At 41.2% G+C, this 21,419-nt stretch overlaps 1 protein-coding gene across 1 annotated transcript in view; it reads left to right on the plus strand.

Moving 5' to 3' along the window:
• Positions 1-3,501: 3,501 nt before the first annotated feature.
• RAPGEF6 (Rap guanine nucleotide exchange factor 6) overlaps positions 3,502-21,419 on the plus strand; it is a 175,229-nt gene continuing 157,311 nt past the window's right edge. Inside the window, exon 1 of the mRNA XM_081318027.1 lies at positions 3,502-4,256. Within this exon, the coding sequence (XP_081174153.1) occupies positions 4,188-4,256 (69 nt within the window). The 5' untranslated portion in view covers positions 3,502-4,187. The remainder of the gene's footprint in view (positions 4,257-21,419) is intronic.

Raw genomic sequence — 21,419 nt, forward strand, 5'->3', positions numbered from 1 at the left:
CAATTTTTTAAGTAAAATTGGTTGTGATTCACTTAATGACTGCATTGCTTAGCAATGGAAATTCTGGTCCCAATTATGAATTTAAGTTGAGGACTACCTGCAAAACAGTTAACTTTGGGAAACAATGAAATGTATAATAGAACAAACCCAAACCATATTAGTTAGTATGCTAAGGTTGAATCTCCAACCAAAGCTTAAAGCAATCTAGTTTACCCCATACAAAATTGGGAAAAGTTTAATCAGTATTTTCTAGTGTTCAATTGATTTCCTTATTTGCAAATGATAAAAAGTTTTCTTTCCCTGAATTAAGAATGAAGCTGCCATTGCATAGCTCACACTTCAAGCATGAATTGCATTCAAGCAGGAGACTGACCAAACTTATCTGGAACTAATCACTCACTTGATCAGCTGTCATCTAAACTGCTTATGCCCATCTGGCTTATTTCAATTGCTGCATTTTGTGTTCATAAATGCTCAGAAGTAAGTTTTCTTTTGTATGTCTTTGTCCTGGGTCACACATCACACTAAACCATAACGTGGTTTGTTTGGGGCTAGGTTTGACATGCTAAAGCAAGGGTGTCAAACTGCCAGCCCACAGGCCGGATGCATCACTCAGAAGCCACACCCATCCCAGCTCCGGCAAGGGGAAAAAAGTCGTGATACATTGCGACACGTCACATGACGCGAGTTTGACACCCCTGCGCTAATACATTAGACAAAAGCCCAGACATTATAGTTTATAGTAATCAGTTTCTTTCTTTGGAGAGGCTTGTATTTTATGCCAAACCAAGGAAAAACAGTGTGCCATGGTTGTGGAACTGCCTTTCTTATACTCTTCACTGAAATGGATTCAAATGGCCCTCCAGAAAGGGTGCACATTATTTTTCAAGCTTACACTTGCCTTTGAAAGTACACTGGGCCATACTTTAAATGTAGACAGACCCAGGAGATAAGCTGAATTTAATTAAGTAACTATAGCTCTTTCTGTGTATGTTTAAATGTCTTTCATAAAACACTGAACATTCACTTTAAATTAAATTCTGGAGAGAGGTACACAATGTTTTGGGGCTCTGGATGAGTCCTAAATACATATGAATTTTTCTGCCCTGTAATAAGGATTTTCTTCTCAGTTCACATGCACATCAGAGAACCAGACTATTAGCACACACCCTTTTTATTTACACTTCATTATCCACATCAAAGCATCAGACTGCTGTTCATATAAATGGAGACACAGCCACAAACACTTCTATCCTCCTCCTGACATCTCAGTTACCATCTTTCTCCCACATCTGCATACACTGCAGATTGCAGGAACCCACAGGCTATAAACCCACACAATGTTCTATGTCCCCTGGCCTATGTTTGTCCCAGAAATCCATATTCTATCTCAGCAATATAGCTGAAACCTCTGTGGGGAAAAAAGAAAACATAATTTCAAAACATATTCCTCATCCTGGAGTCATAGACGCTTCACATTTCTTTAAAAATGTTTCCTTCTTTCAGCCTTTTGATGTTTGAAAGTATTTTCTTGGATTTCTTTTCAAAATTTCCTCCTGGAACATCCAAAGCTATGGCTATTTTCTTTTTCATATAAAACTTCTGAAGTTGTACATATTTTTATTCCTTCTAGTTCTGCTTAAGGAAGAAACAACAAATCAGAGAACAATGTAATCTTGGTACATAGTATCTATGGGTCTGAATATTTTTTAATCATATTTTTCCTAGTTACAGAGAAAACCTGTAATGATAAATTCAAAATATATAAGAGCTGATGGATGAGGTTTTTTTAAATGGAGGAAAGAATCCAATAGAAGTATACAGAATATACCATTTTGAATATTGCCTCAAATCAATAATAATACAGTCCTGGCTTCAAGAACCAAGGCTGCATCATTAACAGCAATCAGCTATAAGGAGTGCTCAAACAGAAAAGAATGCAATTTTGAAAAAGCACATCCTGAACTGGGGGAAAAATGTGCCTTTTTCAAACTGCAGCACGATCATTTAATTTTAGTTGAAAACATGAAGAGGTTTTGTTTCCTCTTGGTTTCAATTGGAAAACTTCATAATAAACCATTGTTCTCTTGCCATTATTAAAGAACTGCTGTTCTTTTTGATACTTTGACAAACGGATCAGTCTGCCAAATAAAATCAAGTATCTCAAATAGGTCCAGTGATAAATTTTAAAATGCAGAAGTTTGTCAACAGTCAATTAGATCTCTGTAGCTCTGATGAGCGGCTCGCCTCTGGAGATACAGAGACCTGCTTCAATATGGAAAAATATCCTTGACCTAAAATTTGGGCATGCCCAATCAGGCTCAGTGGGTTTCAGGGACAGTACGGGTTTCCCCTATAGCAGGGGTAGGCAACCTCGGTTCTTTTATGACTCGTGGACTTCAACTCCCAGAATTCCTGAGCCAGCTATGCTGGCTCAGGAATTCTGGGAGTTGAAGTCCACGAGTCATAAAAGAGCCGAGGTTGCCGACCCCTGCCCTATAGAAACCCACGCACAGAAACACGAAGCTTTTTTCAGACTTCTGTTTTCTAAAAAGTAACTTTCCCGGATCCTTCAATAAACTGAAACTCCCCCGAAGATCTGCACAATAGTAATGAGCCATGTCCCCACAATTAAGCTCAAAAATGCAAATAACTAAGCTAATCGGCAAAAACAAGGTCAACAGGCTGCTACTGATTTAGTGAGCTGACCCACGAAAAGGATCAAGAGGTTCCCCAACCAGGTGCCTTCCAGATGCGCCTGGCCCGCCAGGCCCAGCTTTAAACCGTGCAACCAATCTGAAAGAAGCGGACGCGGCGGTTAGCCCGCGGGACTCGGAGGGATCTGCGGTTATCGTCCTCGAGCTTACTGCCCTGAGTCAACTTCCAACTCCGCAGGCTTGGCAACGCCGGAGAAAGTTGCTGCGGCAGATTGCATCACCGCTGCTCCTTGCAACGCGAACAGGGCTCCCCATTCCAGGCCCGCCTTCTCTCCCTCCCCCACCCTCATCCCCAGCCCCTCGCTTTGCAACAGCAGCGCGCTCCTCGCGGAGACATTCCCCCGCCTCGCCGGGCGGGTCCAGAAAGTACAGCCGAGCCCCCTTTACAGAGGCCCAGGGCGGTCTCGTCCGGGAGGAACGACTCCGCAAAAGAGCCCTGAGCGAAGAGACTCCGGCTCTCTAGCGGCGGGACCCCAAAACGTTCACACGTTACACCCCTTGACCATCCCTCTCTTCCCCCCCCCCTCCTCCTCCTCCCCAGGCGACGCCCCTTCTGGCTATTCGCGCCACTGAGCCTTTTATCCCCTTCGTCCCCCGCCTTGGCGAAAGGGGTGGGGCCTTGCTTCTCGAGCTGAATGTTCAGCCTGGGCCTAGCCAGCCAGCGGGCGCCTTCTGCCTTGTCACGTGACCTGGCTGCCCCCGCCCCTCCCTCCCTCCCTCCCTCCTGTCCGCCGCCCGCCCTTTTGCCCGGCCATCCCCCTCCCCAGTTGAGGCTGGGCTCCTTTCCCGCGAGCTCGGCGGTGGGTGGGCGCCTCGGATTGCCTTTCGGGTGCGGGGAAGCTTGCCGCGAGGTGAGTTTCTCGGCTCCCGACGAGGTGCCCGGCGGCGTTTTGGAATTTTCTTCTTTCCCTCTCGTTCTCCAGCCGCACCGTCCCAGCCGGCTGGACTTGCAGGCACTTCCTGCAAGTGTGGCCGGCTGGGACGTTGCGGTTTAGGGAGTCTGCTTCTCGCGCCCAGCAGTGGCGAAGGGGGCGAGCTTGGGAGGAAGAAAAGCGAGGGGGGGGGGCTCCGCAGGGGCGACTTTGGGGCTCCTCAAGAGTAAGGAAGAAAGCAAAGGGAGTCGCCGCCGCCGCCGCCACAGACCGCCCGGTTGCCGAAGAGGGACCCCGGGCGGGACGCGCGGCTGGTGGTGGATCTCGTTCCCTCGGCTGGCCACGGCCCTCGCTTCATGAAATCTTTGAGTTTGCCAGTTGTTTGGGATTAGTTACGAAAGAAGAAAGGAGGAGGAGGAGGAGGAGGAAGACAAAAAAATCCTTAAACCAACGTCATTTTAACTCGGGGGTTTGGCTGGACTTAAAAAGAAGAAGGGAAAAAAAAATCGCGCTCCCGAGCTCGTGTATTGTTTTCCCTCGCTCGCTTTCATAAACTTAACTCCGAAGAACTCTGTAATTGGATAACAAGAGTAATAGGATGACATCCCTTGTAGATCCCAGGATTAAACTAGCTTTGAGGAAGAAACCATCGGAAAGAACTCAAGAGGTAACTTACTTTCCCTCCATGATTTTTCTTTTTTTTTATATATATATATACTAATCGGCGTGGAGTTTATGTATACATCATCAGAAGTAACAAAAGATATGACTGTGTTTGTTGCTGCTGCTGCTGAGTGCCTGACTCTTAATATATGCTAAAATATATGGCATAAAATGTTCTACAGTATGACAAACGTACTTTTACTGTAGAAAGTTATATTGATAAAGGCCAGAACGTTTGTCATTTTGCAAGTATTGTGGGGTTTTTTTAAAAAAAATAAAAGTGTGCCTGATATCTTTTTAAAAACATTGTTTTAACACTTGAACTTTGGTGAGTTTTGTAAAAATGACTGTAATGATTACATTTATGGTAAGTGAAAGACCTCTAATGGATGTGTTGTTGAATGACATTTAACAATTCTAGGAAAATTGCATATTTGAATATGAAGTCACTCATATGTGTCTGAATTAGGGAGTATAGGATTGCAGTCAGTAAGAACAATCTAAATGTCTTCTTCTGATTTGCAGTCTTCAAGAGGGCAGGAGTGAAGATAGTCTTTCTGGCCACTTTGTTTAAAAAACAAAAACAAAAAGCTCTAACAGTGGTTGGTAAATTTATTCAGACCAGGTCTTGAAGTAATCTGTATTACTGCTGTTATCGTCCTCGAGGTACTGTCACTCTCCCTTTTAGGATTTTTTTGGGTTGTGTTTCCTAATCTTAAAAAAAGTAATTCATTTTTATGCGTGGTTTTTATTTTAATTACATTGATTTTATGGTTATCTTTGGTTTGTCTTTATAGGTAATATATTTTTAATTTTTGCTCTAAAGTACAAAGCACAAGCAAAACAAGTTTAAAAAATAACAAAAAATGGATCTCCAAAAACAAAAACATGATTTGGCTTTATTTCTAAACAAATCACCAAGTCTTGAGCATACAAATACATTAAATCAGTCCTCGCATTATATTGATAACCAGCTCAAAAATAGAACACACATCTGTATTCCAAGGTTATATATTCTTGTTTTTTCATTGTAAGCCTCCTTGAGTCTGAATAAATAAAAAGGCATGGTAACAATGCAGTAATTAATAAGTCTAGTAGAGTTTATAATTTGCACTATGTAAAATCACAAACCATCAGGAAACTATAATAAGGTAATCATCAAACAAGATACATATGTATGTTATGTCCTAATGTGGCTTATTGTTTTTGATTTAGTATAAAACAGCCCTTGTGATTTGTAATCTATAACTGATAGTGCAGTGTAATATTCAAAGCAGACTACTATGAAGTGTTCTACAAACTATGATAATAACCCATGGTTTAACAGAATGTGTGACTTCCACCAGTGTTAGTAAGTAGCAGCCACATACATTGTGATTCATCATTATTAAACCCAGTAATACTTCTGAGAATCAATCCAGAATTTACTTTGAGCAACATGCAATCATAATTTATTCATTTGTTTCAAATAAAAAAGGCAGTAGTCATACTTGCCTGTTAAGGTAAAGGGTTTCCTCTGTCTAGTCTTGAGCTATTTAAATATTTAAAGTATGTGTTTTTCAATGTGTAGAAGCATGAACTAGGCATCTCCTAACTGTTAAAATAGCAATATCTTTTGCAAGACTTGGAGGCAGCTGTGTTGAAAATAGTTGCCAGTTGTCTCACATGTGCCTGTTCCTGTGTGTTATAAAACACGGGTGTCAAATTTGCCATGTTACTTGATGTCGCAACATATCACGACTTTTTTGCATTGCTAGAGCTGGGGTGGGTGCGTTGTCCGCATGATTCAATGCCGGCAGTTTGACACCCCTGTTATAAAGCACCTCTTTCTAATGGTTTGCAGAGCTCTATTCCTTGTAATAAGGTGCACACCCCAGGGATCTTCCTTTCCAGCTGGTATCTTAGTCAATTTTAGAGTAGCTACATAGGCATCATTTCAGAGTTTGGGTTTCCATATGAAAGTATTGATGTGTGAACTGATAAGGAACAGAGCCATTTTGCCAATATTGGATATCTCATTGTTTCTAAAATGAATTTCTCCTTCTACAGAATGGAAAAGAACCACAAAAATAAAAATGCTGTTACAGAAATGCCTGTACTTTTCCACTTCTCTATCTTCACCTCACTTTTCAGAAGAAACTAATCATTGCTTCATTTGCTAATCATTAGAAACATTGCTCAAATTCTTCTACAGAGTGCTTTGTGATATGCAGAAGTGTGCCTAAATTACCCCTTTTAGGATTGTTAAAGCAATTGCATCCTTTCCAAGTTCATGTTGCTGCCTGAGGAGCAAATCTTGGATGTCACCATATGCATCTGCATGTACAGCTACTTTATTTCGTTTATAGATGTTCTCATAAGTTCTGAAAGATTTATTTCAAATAATTTGTACATTATTAAATTATTAGTCTGTAATTGCACTTATGGGTGACCCAGGTATACTAACAACTAAACTAAATACACAGATCTGTGCATCTCTAAATGTGCATATACTTCAATACCTTATGTATTGATACAACATAGTTGTGTTCTGTGTCTTTAAGGGAAGACTTCTAACTAGGAACTTGCACAATATAAGAAAAATGATAGCAATGTAAAGCAGTCAGGAATGACCATTGTAACAGAATACAATAATAAGAGCTCAAATGTAATAATTGCAATACCTGCGACACAATAGATAATCCCCTTAGTAATTTATGGAAAATTTATTAGCAGATCAAATTCAAACATAGATCTTTGCATTATTCTGCACATAATTGTTAGTAATATGTTGTTGTTGTTGTTGTTGTTAGTTGCGAAGTCGTGTCCGACCCATCGCGACCCTATGGACAATGTTCCTCCAGGCCTTCCTGTCCTCTACCATCTTCTGGAGTCCATCTAAGCTCACGCCTACTGTTTCAGTGACTCCATCCAACCACCTCATTCTCTGTCGTCCCCTTCTTCTATTGCCCTCAATCTTTCCCAGCATTAGGCTCTTCTCCAGTGAGTCCTTCCTTCTCATTAGGTGGCCAAAGTATTTGAGTTTTAGCTTCAGGATCTGGCCTTCTAAAGAGCAGTCAGGGTTGATCTCCTCTAGGACTGACCGGTTTGATCGCCTTGCAGTCCAAGGGACTCGCAGGAGTCTTCTCCAGCACCATAGCTCAAAGGCTTCAATTCTTTGGCGCTCAGCCTTTCTTATGGTCCAGCTTTCACTGCCATACATTGCAACTGGGAAGACCATAGCCTTGACTATACACACTTTTGTTGACAGGGTGATGTCTCTGCTTTTTAGTGTGCTGTCTAGATTTGCCATGGCTTTCCTCCCCAGGAGCAAGCGTCTTTTAATTTCTTGGCTACAGTCCCCATCTGCAGTGATCTTGGAGCCCAGGAAAACAAAATCTGTCACTACCTCCATTTCTTCCCCATCTATTTGCCAGGAATTGAGAGGGCCAGAGGCCATGATCTTGGTTTTCTTAATGTTAAGTTTCAACCCAAGTTTTGCACTCTCCTTCTTCACCCGCAACAAGAGGCTCTTTAGTTCTTCTTCACTTTCTGCCATTAGAGTGGTATCATCTGCGTATCTTAGGTTGTTGATATTTCTTCCAGCAATCTTAATTCCAACTTTTGATTCATCTAGCCCTGCCTTTCTCATGATGTGCTCTGCATATAAGTTAAATAGGCAGGGTGACAGTATACAGCCTTGCCGGACTCCTTTCCCAATTTTGAACCAATCAGTGGTTCCGTGTCCAGTTCTCACTGTTGCTTCTTGACCCGCATATAGGTTTCTCAAGAGACAAATAAGATGGTCTGGTACTCCCATCTCTTTAAGAACTTGCCACAGTTTGTTATGATCCACACAATCAAAGGCTTTAGCATAGTCAATGAAGCAGAAGTAGATGTTTTTCTGGAACTCCCTAGCTTTCTCCATGATCCAGCGTATGTTAGCAATTTGATCTCTAGTTCCTCTGCCTCTTCGAAATCCTGCCTGTACTTCTGGTAGTTCTCGATCCACATACTGCTGAAGTCTAGCTTGTAGGATTTTAAGCATGACTTTACTAGCATGAGAAATGAGTGCAACGGTGCGATAGTTTGAACATTCTTTGGCACTGCCTTTCTTTGGAATTGGAATGTAAACTGATCTTTTCCAATCCTGTGGCCACTGTTGAGTTTTCCAAATTTGCTGGCAAATTGAGTGTAGCACTTTTACTGCACTGTCTTTTAAGATTTTGAATAGCTCAGCTGGAATACTGTCACCTCCACTAGCTTTGTTGTTGCTCAGCTTTTCTAAGGCCCACTTCACTTCACATTCTAGGATGTCTGGCTCGAGGTCAGTGACCACCTCATTGTGATTATCTGGGACGTTAAGCTCATTCTTGTATAGTTCTTCTGTGTAATTTTGCCACCTCTTCTTAATCTCTTCTGCCTCTGTAAGGTCCCTACCATTTTGGTCCTTTATCATGCCCATTTTTGCATGGAATGTTCCCTTCATCTCTCCAATTTTCTTGAAAAGATCTCTGGTCCTCCCTATTCTATTGTTTTCTTCTATTTCTTTGCACTGTTCATTTAAGAAGGCATTCTTATCTCTTCTAGCTATTCTCTGGAATTCTGCATTCAATTGGGCATATCTATGTTTTTCTCCCTTGCCTTTCGCTTTCCTCCTTTCCTCAGCTATTTGCAAAGCTTCCTCAGACAGCCATTTTGCTTTCTTGCATTTCTTTTTCTTTGGGACGGTTTTGGTTGCTACCTGTTGTACAATGTCGCGAACCTCTGTCCATAGTTCTTCAGGCACTCTGTCTATCAGATCTAATTCCTTAAATCTATTTGTCACCTCTACTGTATATTCAACAGGGATATGATTTAATTCGTACCTGAGTGGCCTAGTGCTTTTCCCTACTTTCTTCAGTTTAAGCCTAAACTTTGCAAGGAGAAGCTCATGGTCTGAGCCACAGTCAGCTCCTGGTCTTGTTTTTACCGACTGTATAGAGCTTCTCCATCTTTGGCTGCAGAGCATATAGTCAATCTGATTTCTGTGTTGACCATCTGGTGATGTCCATGTGTAGAGCCGTCTCTTGGGTTGTTGGAAAAGAGTGTTTGCTATGACCATCGTATTCTCTTGACAAAATTCTATCAGCCTGTGCCCTGCTTCATTTTGTACTCCAAGGCCAAACCTGCCTGTTATTCCAGTTATCTTTTGGCTTCCTACTTTAGCATTCCAATCCCCCATGATGATAAGGACATCATTTTTTGGTGTTACTTCTATAAGGTGCTGTAGGGCTTCATAGAACCGGTCAATTTCATCCTCTTCAGCACTGGTGGTTGGGGCATAGACTTGGACTACTGTGATATTGAATGGTTTCCCTTGGATTCGAACTGAGATCATTCTGTCATTTTGAGGATTGTATCCCAGTATTGATTTTCCTACTCTTTTATTAACTATGAAGGCTACTCCATTTCTTCTGAGGGATTCTTGCCCGCAGTAGTATACCTGATGGTCATCTGAATTAAATTCACCCATTCCTGTCCATTTTAGTTCGCTGATACCTAAGATGTCGATGTTCAGTCTTGTCATCTCTTGTTTGACCACGTCCAGCTTTCCTTGATTCATGGATCTTACATTCCAGGTTCCTATGGAGAAAAAATCTTTACAGCATCGGACTTTCCTTTCACCACCAGACATATCCACAGCTGAGCGTCCTTTCGGCTTTGGCCCAGTCGCTTCATTCTTTCTGGCGCTACTAGTACTAGCCCTCTGCTCTTCCCCAGTAGCATATTGGACGCCTTCCGACCTGAGGGGCTCATCTTCCAGCGTCATATCGTTTTGCCTTTTGGTACTGTCCATAGGGTTTTCATGGCAAAGATACTGGAGTGGGTTGCCATTTCCTTCTCCAGTGGATCACGTTTTGTCAGAACTCTCAGCTATGACCTGTCCGTCTTGGGTGGCCCTGCACGGCATAGCTCATAGCTTCATTGAATTACGCAAGCCCCTTCGCCACGACAAGGCAGTAATCCATGAAGGGGGTTAGTAATATAGGTTGCTTAAATTTTAATTATTTGATTGTTATCACACAAATGTCTACTCAAATTAGAATGTCAGAAGCTGACTGTATTAAGACTTAGTTTTTATTCTTTTGCCTCTCAGTTGGTTCAGTAACATGCACTATGGTTAGAGATAACAAGAGACAAGACTTTTGATCACAGAACTGCCAATGTAGTGTGATTGTCTCATCAGTTACTCTTGTGTAATATGGTAATGGTGGCAGGATGTCTTCTCCACCCAAACCATTGTCTACTATTGAGCTTAACAGAGCAACATGGGTAGGGTGATTAGTATCAATTTATTTCCTTTAGGGTTGAAGTGGAGAAAAGGTGATGGTTGTTTCTCTACTATCTGTAGTTCAGAGGTGGATTATTGATTGCATATTTTGTGCTACCATGATGATCAGCTGGGAGAGTATTGTTGGACTCAAATCAATTGAAATCAATTTACAACTGCTTTGAAGGGATTAATAAATGAAAATACAGTAGTGAATGTGCTCTTAAACTATTCAAGCTTATTTTTTATATAACCTATGACATCTTGGTGCTACAAAACTCTAATAAAAATTATCATTCAGAAACTTTTTTGATGCAATTCCAATTCTTAATTATGCAAAAATGAATAAAATTGTTCAATGTTAACAGCTGTCCAGTTATTACATCACCAAGTTATTAGAGACTTATTTGGGAGATTTATTTATGTTAACATTTAGATCCTGCCATTCTGAGTAATGATTTGTAGTTCATTTGGAGTACTATAGGATAGCTGGTGGCTATAGTTTTAAAGATTTGGATGTAGTGGGGTGTGTGTGGTTCAGGCTGGCACAGGGAGCAAATGTTTCATTTTTTTCTGTGTAAATAAGTGCAGATCTTTAAAGCAGCTAGGACAGAAACAGATTTCCTGTCTGCCTGATGCTCAGTCCTCCTGCCCAGTAGTCTTGGGAAAGCTAATTAGATAAAGCTGGCAGGGAAATATATGGAAAAACATTAGGGATGTTTGATTTTTTTTGTTCAATGCTGCTTTCTTCAGTTGCATGATTTTTACTTTTGCTTGCATTTTATGTCCCTTAATTTTTTTTGTTTTGCTGATTGCAGATTAATAGTTCCAATTTTTGTATGTTGGGTTTTTTTTGGTACATCCATGTCAGTCTTGAACCCTCCTGGCGATTCCTTGGATTTATCCTTGTAGTTTTCTTGAGAAGATTTTGGAAGTGGTCTGCCATTGTCTGATTCAGAGGGCTGAGAGAGTGATTGACCTAAGGTCACCTAGCTAATTTTGTGCCCAAAAGGAACTCATAGTCCCCTTTTTCTAGCTGGCGCCTTAAGCCCTACACTGAACTGGTTCTTTATATGTTGATCTAGCCAGTCTATAACTTGGTGGAATTATTTTATTCCCCAAGTACTTTTTTGCAGCTATTAAAATAATCCAGTGTTGAATTTGTAGTACCTCTTTGGCAGACATGTCAAACTCGTGACGTCATATGATGTCTCGCGACATATTGGAACTTTTCCCCCATTGCTGGCAATGGGGTGGGCATGGTTTCCTCATGACGTGTCCGGCCCATGGGCCGGCAGTTTGACACCCTTGCACTATGGGCTCCAGGACTGGGTGAGTCTGGTAATTCTGGTAAAAAGGGAGGGATAAAAAGGGAAAGGTTGAGCCATTGATTTAAAAGCTTATTCCTCCAGAAGGGGTAATCTTTTGCACCCCTGTGAGATTTCAGTTAAGACAAGGGTCCCCAGGTCCTGGTCCTTGGCCTGTGGGGAACTGGGTTGTGCAAGTGGCGGGTGAGTATGTAAAGGTGTGAAGCTCCATTGGCCTGCGAAGCCATCTCCTTCACCCCCACTGACGCCGCTGCCAGTCTACAGATCCGGAAATATTGGGCACCGCTGAGTTAAGGGAAGCATCCTCCAACTGCAGGAATTGATAGTGGCAACTTCACCAGCTCCAGATGGAGTTCTTTCACCTAAGCCCCTTCCCTTCCTTTGAGATACCAAAACTCAGGCAGGATAGAGCTTTCAGAAAGGTTTTGGCAGGCCTAGCTTGGAATTACCACCCCATGAAATTATTAATCAAGGGGAAGTTACAATTTTAAAGCAAAATCAACTTAAAACTTAAACCTAGATTAAAATTAACATCAAGACTAATTGCTAAAATTAACACTAAAAAGCCAGGAAAAGCAAGTTTTTTTAAAAGGCAAAACTGTCAGCATAGCTCCAGATAGAGTGCGCTGCATAGCGTGGAACCAAAAGTCCCTGTTATGTGTGCCAAAATGATGGGTCTCTGGCAGCAAGGGCATATTCAAATAGCAGGTTATAATAACTGTTCAATTTCATAGCAGAAAAGGAGATTGCTTAAATAGTAAGACCTAATGTTTAGGGATTTAAAGGTTAATGCAGAGCCTTAAACAGTATGCAGTAAGCAATTGGGAAACAATGAAAGCCTTTCAATATAGGGATCGTATAATCCCTGTACTTTCCACTAACTAGCAGTCTCAAACTAAAGATTCCCTTATGTCAGAGTTATCTTCTGATTGACTGTATTGCCATATTGTGCTAGGGAAGAATATGGAAATAGTTTGTCATTGCTTTCTTCTGAAATCCTTTACCAAGTGCAAATGAAGCTCAAGCCTGATTAGCTTCTGAGCCCAGACTACAATATGTTATGATCTAGCATTCTAGCTGCTTTATTTTGCATGAACTGCAACTTCCGGACACTTCCTAAAGCATGATTCAGGATCAGATGAACTCCAGATGTGGTATAACTAAGTCATAGCTAACTCTTGCCAAGTCTGGCCAGTTGAGGAAAGGGCTATAATATAACTGCACAGATCAATGGCCTGGGTTACAAATAATAAATGTTGAGTACTATTTTCAGACATGACATGGATGGAAATCATTTCAAATGCTATATCTCAAGGACTAATCCCACCAGACAGTTTCCCCCCCCAACCCCTCCCCCGCAAAACAAAAAACAAAAAACAACTGTACTCATTGGTATCAAAAGTTATCCAGACGTTCAGGAGAAAAAGTGAGGTATCTCATTCCCCCATGCCCTGTTTCTGACAGGTCATCCACCAAATTTAGCAAAACAGTTCCAGCACCATGTCTTGGCCAAAGCCCAAATGAAGTGGGTCCAAATGATCTGTATCTTTCAGAAGTAGCAGGATACCTTATCAATTTTGCAAATCAGCTTAACCAATTTTCTTTCCTGAGGCTAACACTGGAAAAAATATAATCATTTGCATTGACATGACTTTAAATATTAGTTTGTTTCTGAGTGAAATAGGAAAACATGTGTGGCAGGTGTTTTAATGTTTTCCTATTGTAATTGATGTTTGAAAGACAAAAAAGTTAACATAGAAGTTTGAGATTGCAAGACCATGTACGGGGAATAAATTTCTCGAGTATGATTTCATTTTAAGTAGGCATGATGTATGAGAATGTATGATGTATGAGGCATGAGAACTATGATGTACTCAAAGGACATAATACTTAATGTCTGGATTAGTGGAATGTACTCTACGTGGGGCTGCCCTGGAAGTCCATCTAGAATCTTCAATTAGTCCAGAATGCAAAGGCTCATTTATTGGTTGGAATGTGCGAATATGCACATATCAGATCTGCGCCCTGAGCCCTAAACTGGCTTCAAGTCAGCTTTCAAGTGAAATTCAAGGTGCTGATAATTAACAATAAATTATTATTAACAATAAATAATTAACCATAAAGCTGTTTGGTACCAAGCTGTTTGGTACCAAGATATCTCCAGGCTCACTTTCTCTATCCACTAGGCTAAATCATGCCTTCTGGGAGAAAAATGATTGCAAACCCGTTTCCACGTATTATTCAGAAGTTTGTAGGTGCGGCTTCTTTGTGGCAGTGCCTCTACTATGGAACAGTCTCCTTGAAGCAATTCGAGAAGGTCTGGGGTTATGGATGATGCCTAGGTTGGATTTGTGGTTATGTTATATTTTTTATTTTTTGATGGACATTATGTTTTTCTTATTCTTCCTTTACTACTGTGAATTGCAGAAAAACTCTTGACTGCAGTAAGCAAATAAGATTAAACTACATGGAACTTAATAAAAATTGCCATTACTATTACTATCTATCTTTAGAATTATATATAGGATACACAAAGCCAAGATGAAAAATAGAGCTGTTTTTATTGTCAAAAGTTGTTGCTGTTGTTATATTACTATTATTATTAAAATTTATTTGCCACTTATCTGGCTATACAGCTACTCAAGGCGGCTTATAATAATAAAAAGAGAGAAAAATGAAAGACGTGTAAACAGAAGAGAAGTAAAATAATAGAAAGAATAAACACATCAATATGATAACCAAAAAGACGGATAGGTGGAAAGCAGAGAGCAAGAGGGTAAGATGTTCCAAAGAGCAGGTGGTGCAGCAGAGAAGCTCTTCTGGATCCTGACAGTTGGCGTTCTTTGACTGACGAGATCCAAAGTAGACCCTCTCTGTCAGCATGAGTAGGATGGGCTTGTTCTAATGAGACAAGGCCGTTGATCAGGTATCCTAGATCTATGCCATTAAAGGCTTTAAAGGTAAAAACCAATACCTTGAACTGCATTCAGAAACAGATGAGATTACTATTACTCTCATTAATACATGCTTCAGCAACTCTTGACGTGTTGCTGAACTATAATTCCTCTTTTGTTGTGGCTTATATTTATTAAGGCTGTGAGGAGTTGGATTCTTTTTTTTATTACATTTATATCCCGCCCTTCTCCGAAGACTCAGGGCGGCTTACAAGCTTAGCAGGATTCTGAAGCTGAGGTTTGTTAAGTTCCCATTATTTACCATATATGAATACAGTCTTCATTCTGTATATTTTTCATGATGTTTTTACCCTTGTTGACAAGGGTGTGGTATCAAATGGAACTAAGGGAATTTTTTTTAAAAAATAGTTTGTTGTTTGGAACTACTGTAACAGAAATTAGTTATACCTCCCCACGCACAGAAATGCTCAGTGACCTTTTGTAACCTTGTTGAATCACGATCATTTCTTGATGAGTAGGAGTATAAATCCTAATATGAAAAAGTATTTCTGGAGAGGGCTGTCCTTTTTGTGTGGGGGTGGATATTTGGGTAAATTGTAAATTTGGGTAAATTGTTCTGATGCAAATTTCTGAAAATTATTTTGCATTGTAGTGCAAAGTAGTGAATGAACAAACCAAACTGACCACAGTTTTCAACTGTTTCGTTTTTGGAGCAATCTAGTGGGAATAAAGCTCAAATTACATAATATAATCTGGGATTTCTTGGGTCTTAAAACCTTTGTTTTTGTTATATCCTGTTAAAATATATTTGCTGGCTTGTTACACGTGTATGATTCTTTTGTCTTTTAAAGTTATGAAAGAATATTAATGAAATAGTTCACATTGCAATTGTTCTTTGTCTAAACTATTATTGTTAATTCTCATTTACTATACAGTGTACCACGCAACCAGATTCTTTAATGATAGACATTTTTTAAAAAGGCAGCAATAACATTCTTGCTGACAGCGTAACAAAAGGCCTGTTGTTCTGTTGCATAGTAAAGCCAAAAAGAAGAAACATCTGCTTCTTGTTTCCAGAAATAACTGGTATTTGAAGTAGAAAATTTTTCAAAGCTTCCAGTATTCCCCCCCCCCCCCAATGTATTTGGTAGGTGCAGTAAGCCTTAGCCCTTGTTTTCGTAAATAAATAAATCTTCCCATTGTTGAATAAATCTGATGTACTTTCATTAACTACCTGTGCAAAGAGAATGTAAATATATAGCTTTCTGGTTAAAAATATCACAACTCTATTAAATTTTAACTTTTCTGAGTACTGATTTCTATTTGTGTGTGCAGGTGAAATTCTGCTTTGCTGCTTCCCTTTGAGTTGCAAAAGTGATTTGGCGAACTTGAATCACTAAGGTGCCATATCCATGGAATAATTTCCTTCGCATTGCTGCACTGGGTTCCTTTTATTTTATTTTTTTGGCTCATTTTTTTAAAAAAAAATTAAAAACTTAAGTCTAAATTATTCTAAGATTTATGGTATGTCCTACCTTGTGTCAGTGTGCTCTTACGTGGACTCTTCATTTATTGTATTCCTATACATTTTCTGAAGTGGCTTTAATGTTTTTGAGAATTTTTTTCAAAACTACTTCTTTTCTTTTTTTAAATACAATTTGGCACATCTTTTAATATAAAATTCAATATTAATTCTAATTATTTAGTTATGTGTAGTTGTACAAACAGCTTTCCGAAGGACCTGGGATAGGCAGATGTTGTTTGGTGCTATTGAAGGTACTGTTTGGTGGTATTGTAGGATGTAAGCTTTTCCAACTAAAACTGCCTTTTGCAATTGACTGATGGTGCCGATGGTATTCAAATGGCGCTCTGGTTGTCTTGGGATTGCACCCAAAGTGCCTATTACTACAGTTGCTCTACTTCTATATGCAGGTCTTTATATTTTGTAATTTTTTCTAGTTCTTTCTCTTCTCTTCTGCTGTCTCTAGCTACTGCAACGTCCACTATCCAGACTATTTGTCATTCTTATCAACAATTCTTAAATCTGGGGTATTGTGTGATAGCTACTTGTCTGTTTGAATTTAAAATTTCCAGAGCACTTTAGTGTCTTTATTTTCTATCAATTGTCTATTTTGTGGACACACTAGTTTTTGCTTGCAGGCAAATAGTGCTTCTTGCAGTTATTCCAATGCATCATTGTTTGCTACTTTGTTATGCCATTGTTTGTAGTCAGTCTATGTCACGGGTCGGCAACCCGCGGCTCCGGAGCCGCATGCGGCTCTTTGAGCCGTCTCCTGCGGCTCCCAGCCGCCCGGTGCGCGCGCACCTCTTCGAACGGGCAGTGGTGCGCGCGCGTTTGGAGAGGTGCGCGCACACCTCCCCGAATGGGCGGAGGTGCGCGCGCACCTCCCCAAACCTTTGGAGAGGTGCACGCGTACCTCCACGCGAACGGGCCGCGGCGTCGCTCTTTGAGGAAGCTGCCGCGGCCCGTCTGCAAAGCTGCTGAAAGCGGCAGCTTTGCAGATGGGCCACGGCAGCTTCCTCAAAGAGCGACGCTGCGGCCCGTTCCGAGAGGTGCGCGCGCACCTCCCCGAATGGGTGGAGCTGCGCGCGCACCTCCCCAAACCTTTGGAGAGGTGTGCGCGTACCTCCGCGCGAACGGGCCACGGCGTCGCTCTTTCAGGAAGCTGCCGCGGCCCGTCTGCAAAGCTGCCGAAAGCGGCAGCTTTGCAGATGGGCCACGGCAGCTTTCTCGAAGAGCGACACCGCTGCCCATTCCGAGAGGTGCGCGCGCACCTCTCCAAACGACCGGAGGTACGCGCGCACCTCCCCAAACCTTTGGAGAGGTGCGCGCGTACCTCCGGGCGAACGGGCAGCAGTGCCGCTCTTTGAGGAAGCTGCCGCGGCCCGTCTGCAAAGCTGCCGAAAGCGGCAGCTTTGCAGACGGGCCGTCGCCGTCGGGCAACCGGGAACCGGTTCCATCTCACTTTAAAAAAATGGCAACCGCGTGCGTCCGCGCATGCGCAAAAAGCCGTTTTGCGCATACGCGTGCATGGACACACGCACGCGGCTCCCAGTTTTTTTAATTTGTGATGGAACCGGTTCCCGGTGGCTCTTTTCCTTTTTTAGGTTGCCGACCCCTGGTCTATGTGATCATCTTGTAGCAGCTAACTAGGTGGTCCATTCTTTCTTCAGCTTCTTTGCAGAGGCGGCATTTGCTGTCTGTTGCTGTCTTCTCAATTCTGGGTTTATATGAATTTATTCTTAAGGCTTGGTCTTATGCAGCCAGTATTAGTTTCTCTTCAATTTTCCAGCTCTTAGCCATTCCCAGAACTTTTTATTATCTGATTTGCCTGTTAGTTCTTTCTTTCTTTTTTTGTATTGGCCATGTAATATTTTGTCTTGCTGTGTGTCTTTTCCAATCTTCACTTGTTCTTTCTTGTTTTCCAGTTTGGTCTCTCCAATACTCAGTAAGCATTCCTAATATATTAGCTCCAGTGCATCTTCTTCACTGTCTTTCAGTGATTCAGTGTCCTTTCTTCTTCTTCAGCTATTTGGTGTACTTGCAACATTCCATGCCTTGGTAAGTAGAATCCGTCAACGTTGCTGCATGGATGAAGGCATGATTCATTGCCCTTATTATTCTGGCCTTCCTATCCAGGGCTTTTATTTCTGATTGAGTCTGGTCCACTGTTATCTAATGACTAAAATTGCCCAAATGTTCATTGCCTTGGTGGTATTTCCTCCACTGAATTTGTACTTTAAGATGTTTTGCCCCCATGATATATTCACTTCTGACTTCCTTCTTGACTTCAGTGACCTTGATGCTGTTATTTGAAGGATGCCTAGATATTTGTAGAGATTGTTTTCAACTAGACTCTTGATGTTATTTTTTTGATTTGATGTATTTTGATTCCTTTAGAATTCACTATTTTTCCCCTGTTGATGGTGAGGGTGGCACATTTGTCTAGTCCAAACTCCATTGCAATATCTTGGCTGTACATAAGGACAATATTGAGCAGTGATCTTATTTCAGGTATTGTTTTTTCATACAGCTTCAGATCATCCATGTAAATGAGGTGGGATAGCCTGATACATGTTTTTGATGTTTGATAGCTGTGGACTGATTAGTTCAGTATTGTTGGCAGAGGAATCAGTGCAATGACAAACAATAGTGGTGATAGTGAGAATCCTTGAAAGATTCCACTTGGTATTAACCTTTTCCAGTCTATTATCATTGACCAGCAAGTTTGTCTTCCATAGTGCCATTGATATTTGCACAAAGTCTCTGATGTTCCTGTTGATTCTTGTTATTGCTAGGCACCTGATGACCCAATCGTGTGGCAGGGAGTCCAATACTTTCCTGATAGTCCCTGACTTAATGACTACAATTGAACTCAAAATTTCTGTTTGTAAGCAAGGCAGATGTTAAGTGAGTTTTGCCCCACTTTACGATCTTTCTTGCCACAATTAAGTGAACCACTGCAGTTGTTAGTAACATGGTTGTTAAGTGAATCTGGCTTCCCCGTTGACTTTGCTTGTCAGAAGGTTGCAAAAGTGATTACGTGACTCCAGGACACTGCAACTGTACATGCCAGTTGCTGAGCATCCAAATTTTGACAGGGATGCTGCAATAATTTGAAGTGTGAAAAATGGTCATATGTCACTTTTTAGAGTGCTCTTGTAACTTCGAACAGACACTAAATAAATGGTTATAATTTGAGGACTACTCTAATCAATTGAAGCTATATTCAAGTTTGTCTTCCTTCTCTTACAGTTTTCCAAAATCATCTTGTCAATTAGGAGGTGATCTTTTGTTCCTCTACTGCAGGGGTCTTCAAACTTGGCCCTTTTATGACTTGTGGACTTCAACTCCCAGAATTCCTCAGCCAGCTTTGCTGGCTGAGGAATTCTGGGAGTTGAAGTCCACAAGTCATAAAAGGGCCAAGTTTGAAGACCCCTGCTCTACTGTTCAGGAGGAAGAGTTTGTTTTCAATTAGATTGCTGTTGGACTGCATCAGCTGTGGCACCAGTTAGCAACTTGAAAATTTCAGAAAAGTTATAAATTGATTTGCATTTTAATGAGTGAAATAAGCGTTTGACCCTTTCGTAAAACATGACTTAGTACTTGGTGGCAAAACCCTTGTTGGCAGTCACAGATGTCAGATGTTTCTTATAGTTGGCCACCAGGTTTGCACACTTTTCAGGAGGGATACCCATCCACTACCCATTTTCAGTGCCCTGGGTGAGGGAAGGAAGTTCTCACCCAAGATTTGACTGTACATGGCCCCATCCATCATCCTTTTGATGCAGTGAAGTTGTCCTGTCCCCTTAGCAGAAAAACACTCCCAAAGCATAATGTTTCCATCTCCATATTTGATGGTGGGGATGGTGTTCTTGGGATGACAGGCAGCATTCCTCCTTCTCTTAACATTAACTTTGAGTTGATGCCAAAGAGCTCGATTTTGGTCTCATCTGACCACAACACTTTCACCCAGTTCTCCTCTGAATCATTCAGATGTGGCAAACTTCAGACGGGCCTGTACATGTGCTTTCTTGAACAGGGGGACCTTGCGGGTGCTGCAGGGTTTCAGTCCTTCACGGTATAGTGCATTACCAATTGTTTTCTTGGTGAATATGGTCCCAGCTGCCTTGAGATCATTGACAAGATCTTCCCATGTAGTTCTGGGCTGATTTCTCACTGTTCTCATGATCATTGAAACTCCATGAGGTGAGATCTTGCATGCAGCCCCAGACCAAGGGAGATTGACAGTTATTTAGTGTTTCTTCCATTTACAAATAATTGCATCAGCTGTTGTCACTTTCTCACCACGCTGCTTGGCGATAGTCTTGTAGCCCATTCCAGCCTTGTGTAGGTCTACATTCTTGTCCCTGACATCCTTGGACAGCTCTTTGGTCTTGGCCATGGTGGAGAGTTTGGAATCTGATTGATTGATTGCTTCTGTGGCCGGCTCCCAGGTGTCTTTTGTACAGGTAACAAGCTGAGATTAGGAGCACTCTCATAAAGGGAGTGCTCCTAATCTCAGCTCATTACCTGTATAAAAGACACCTGGGAGCCAGAAATCTTGCTGATTGATAGGGGATCAGATACTTATTTCACTCATTAAAATGCAACTCAATTTATAACTTTTTTGAAATGCGTTTTTCTGGATTTTTGTTGTTATTCTGTTTCTCACTGTTAAATAAATAAATGAAACTTAGCATTAAAATTATAGACTGATCATTTCTTTGTCAGTGGGCAAATGTACAAAATCAGCAGGGGATCAAATATTTTTCCCCCTCACTGTATATTTCCACACTGCCCATCTCATCTAATGTCTCCTTCAGCTGGTGTTGACCATTCTTAAATTTCCTGATCCTTTTGTCCCCCATTTCTGCTGTTACTGTAGGATGTTTCATTTCAGCTTCTTTTTTTATTCTTGTGCAGTTGCTTTATCCAAGCTGCATTCATGTTATATTTCTTTGGATTTTCCCATAGCTGTACCCAGAACTGCACTGTTTTTATTTTTTTCAGGTGTTGACTACAATGTAAAACTTTGCTTTTCTCCACATTAAAACGCATTTTGTTAGCCCTATCCAACAAAACGAGTTTTAATGTGGAAAAAAGCAAA

Source organism: Vipera berus, assembly GCF_964194415.1.
Source record: "Vipera berus genome assembly, chromosome: 2".
NCBI lineage: Eukaryota > Metazoa > Chordata > Lepidosauria > Squamata > Viperidae > Vipera > Vipera berus.